The 4,302-nt window shown below is 24.6% G+C and overlaps 1 protein-coding gene across 1 annotated transcript in view; it reads left to right on the top strand.

Annotated features, from left to right (window-relative positions):
- The first annotated feature begins 1,703 nt into the window (after positions 1–1,703).
- LOC107491003 (uncharacterized) overlaps positions 1,704–4,302 on the top strand; it is a 3,419-nt gene continuing 820 nt past the window's right edge. The window contains exons 1-2 of the mRNA XM_016111790.3: positions 1,704–2,027; positions 4,191–4,255. Of these exons, the coding sequence (XP_015967276.1) occupies positions 1,820–2,027; positions 4,191–4,255 (273 nt within the window). The 5' untranslated portion in view covers positions 1,704–1,819. The remainder of the gene's footprint in view (positions 2,028–4,190; positions 4,256–4,302) is intronic.

Raw genomic sequence — 4,302 nt, 5'->3', positions numbered from 1 at the left:
TAAAAAATAAAATAAAAGAATAAACAAATTAACCTAGTTATTTAATGCATTGGACTTATCAAAAATAATTCTAACTAAAAAATTATGGTAGAATCTTCATAAATTAAAGTTTACGTGTGGTGGATATTATTAATAGATCCTTCTTATTCTTTGATGAGTAAAATCGTAGTGAATTTTATGGTTATTGATGGTAATGTCAAAAATAACTAAAAATTATCATGACTAAAGTTATTATGTTATTTTTTATTATTTTGTATACTCTACCTTATTATGTTAATTTTTTTTTTTAAAAAAAACTAAAAAATTATGACTTATAAATAAAATAAACTTAAATAGATCAAATTTAAATAGAACAAATTGACACATTTGACAGCCCTAACCAAAAAAAATCTATACTGTATATTTTCAGTACAGATACAGTAAGTAGAACCGGAAGATGCAAAGGGAAGTATATATGTAGTACATGACATGTTTGTGTTGGTTTCATATTTCGAAGCAAAAAGGTCACTCTCAAGTCTCAAAGATTGATTTGGACTAACCATTGGTCGCCATCTGAACTTAGCTCATACCACTTTCTTTTTTTATGTTTTTTTCTTCGTTAATCCCCAAAATATCTTCTTCCGTGCATCACATTCATAAATCGCAGAGATATTTTATAGCCTCATCATGGTCATGCCTATATCATTCACATTCATCATAAGTTAGAAAATTAACAAATTGTATAAGTTGAAAATATAAGTATCTTGTACATTATCATTTATTATGTATCTTAAGCTCTTTTATATATTAATTAGGGTCCGTTTAAAAAATTTTAAAAATATATTTTTAAAATTTTTTTATACACTATTTTTAATATAATTATTTATTATTAAAGCTATTTTTCAAAAATAACTTAATTAAACTATTTACTCTAATTGGACTTTAATCATCTTCAAAAAGTTATAAATTATACACTATAAGTTAAAGTTAAAACAATCCTCCAGTTGATTTGTATTTTAAGGGAAGTTTAGGAAACTAAGTACTAAAGAGAATCTTCATTGTATATAATTAATTTTCATAATATAAAGAACGCAAAAGAAAATTTACATAAATAGTGTTGTATACAAAGAATTATAGAATAATATATTTTAATATATACTTTTTTTTAATTTATCAACTCATTATCATAAGATACACTGTGATTCTCATTTTATTTTATAATAATAATAATGAAGCGATGATCATGGTCAAACGAAGTTGATGACTCGCGTATAATTAATTTTAAGTAAAATTAATAATTAAAAATTATTATATGATAATTTAGTTAAATCTATTAAATTTTTTTTATAGAATTAGCATTTTTTTAATAATTTGGTCAACACTTATTCATAAAAAAAATGAGTGATCTTTTATTATTGAATGTAATTTTACACCATTAAAAATATTATTGATTGCCAATTGATGATTATAAAACACAAAATTTACTAATTTCCTAACACTCCCCGATCTATTAAATTATTTAACGATGTTCAAATATCAACTTCATACAAAAATAATTACATATACGAATTCGCTGTAAAAAAAAAGTATACTTATTATTTATTCAAAATTGAAAAGAAAGTTATTATTGATGATTATAAATAAAGAAAATCTTGTTTGTGCGAAGATTTTTTTTGCCCTAGGTAGATTTAGTATATATATAATCTTATAGGATAAAATTGGCACATAGGAGGCTGAAATAAATTCCCAGTTTGTTGTATCACTATTCTAGTGGTTTATTAGTTACATCCTCTTCATTATTCTTCATATCAAAACCAAGAAACCCTCTTCAACCACGAGCATGGAGTCTCCAACATATTGGACACAAGAGAAGCACATGCAATTCCTCAACACCATAGAAGCCTCCTTTGTCCGCACCATGCTCCAAAACAGCATACACCGCCGCCGCTTCCTCCGCCTCGATCGCCACCTCCCGGACGCCTTCGATTCCACCCTCAACCACCGCCACCGCAACCGCAGTTGTGCCACAAAACAGAATGCACGCTCAGGTACGTGATCCTAACCATCCAGGCTTCCACCGTTACACCAAATTAAAGTGTGAGTGAGTCGATAAGACAGCGTTTGGGTGGATGCATATTGTGGCATTTTTTCCGATTAATGCGCTTTGACTTGTGTGCTAGAAGCTGGTTTTTGACTTTGTGTGGCACCTGAACCAAACAGCACGTAACTAAGGGGACCCTGAAGAAAAATACATGTGGAATATGCCTTAGATATTTATTATCCGCATCAATCTTTAAGCTTTTTCTTTTAGCATTTTTCCTCCTCCTTTAATTATTATTATTCACTTCAAAAGTTTATAAACAAGAATATATCATAAATGATGGTATAAATTTATCAAATTACCATATCAATCATGCTACGTCCGTTATTAAAATAAACATAAAATACATATTAAAATATAAATATATATTAAAAATGAAATAAATTATACATATATTTACATAAAAATAAATAATAATTAATTTTAATGATTAATTATATCTTAGATGTATATTTAGTGTGTGTCCATTTACTTATTAATTTGTGCTAATGGCTTGCATGTTCTTTAAAATACATTTAGTGATCTTTGATATTTGTTTTGTTATAGATAATCCTTAAACATCGTAGGAAATTAAGAAGTGAATAATGAAGTAGCTATGCATACACTCGCTGAGTTGTTGATACTTGCTCATCATTTATTGTATTCGTGTGTGGTGACATTCATTTTGAATATGATACTTATTTGATATTTATTTAATATATTTATTTNAATAAAATATTTAAATATTATTATAATTTATCAAAAAATATTTTATATTTATATATATGTTGTGTTTTTGTATCTTATAAAAAATTAGAATTTATATATTTACATATGTGTCATGTTATATTCTATGTTTTTGTCCGTATATCATAATAAATTAGTATTTTTGAAACAATATATCAGATACTTAATAATGTAGAGGCAACATTCAACCAACATTTAGATAGGACCATTAAAATAATTATAATCACAAACGTCTGAATTTAAATTTATGAGTGTTCCTCTCACCTACTAATTTCAAAACAAAAACAGAATCTCTAAATAAATAATTTCATCTAACGACGTTTAAGTATAAAAATACGTTGGAAATTAGCTAAGTAATATGTGTATTATCATATAAATATATAGAAATTAATTTTTGGTGATTGATTTTTAGGATGCACATTACACTTTTTATACTAGTTAAATGATATATAGGAAGGTGATATATTAATTAAAACAATCAAATTTTTAATTATGCATCTTGTTGAATATTTATTGGAATAATATTATATAATTAATAAAATTTATCAATTTTAACCCAAAACTTAGTTAATTCTAAATACTAAATATTAATTTTATATTTTAATGGTATAAAATTAAAATATTAATCTAAAATATTGACTAATTAATATTATTGATATAAGAAAAATGTTACATGTATAAGATTTTTTTTAAACTAAATTTAAGTAAGTTAAACAATAAAATTTAGGTAAGTGAGTCAGTAAGAATGATAAAAATAACTATTATTATTGACGTTAGATCAACTTAATTGATAAAAAAATTTATATGTATAATATTATTCTAAAAAAATATCAACTTCCTAATATTTTGTCTTTCTAACCTGATTTTATTTGAGTACCATTCTCCTTTTGAAACATTTAGACTAGGAGCTTGAGCTTGCAAAGATTCTCTTTCATTTATGTATTTTTTTGGATTTTGTTAGGTAGATAATAACTTTTGTAAATAAAGTGAATAATGAGTTCTTAAATTGATCCAATAAAATAAAAAAAAATTCAATTTCGTAAATTATTTTTTAAACTTTAACATTAGGATAATCATCTGCATATATAGTGAATTGAGTATTTAGCCATTGTTAATTGTGCATGAATAAATCGAATTAAAAGAAATAATAATCATCTAATTAAAAATAATAAATATAATCATCTGCATACCTATTGAATTAAACATTCGATATATCTATTATTTACATTATTTAATATTCTTATTGTCTACATATATATATTTTTTTCATCAAAAGATCTCATGTTCTTTAATTATCTTTCGTGAATCATGTGTTTTTATCATAAAAGTAGTTGTTTTATTTGATCTCTATATTTTATTTTTTTATATACGACGGATAATTCAGTGGGTCTAGCCATCATCAGAAGAACAAAGAGATCATCGTTGTCGTTCAATTCATTAGAGGATCAGGTTTGTTTTGCTTATTTAAAATGAATATTATATATAAAAAAATTAAG

Source organism: Arachis duranensis, chromosome 5 (genome assembly GCF_000817695.3).
Source record: "Arachis duranensis cultivar V14167 chromosome 5, aradu.V14167.gnm2.J7QH, whole genome shotgun sequence".
Taxonomy (NCBI): domain Eukaryota; kingdom Viridiplantae; phylum Streptophyta; class Magnoliopsida; order Fabales; family Fabaceae; genus Arachis; species Arachis duranensis.
This window is presented reverse-complemented; position numbering and strand designations above follow the sequence as displayed.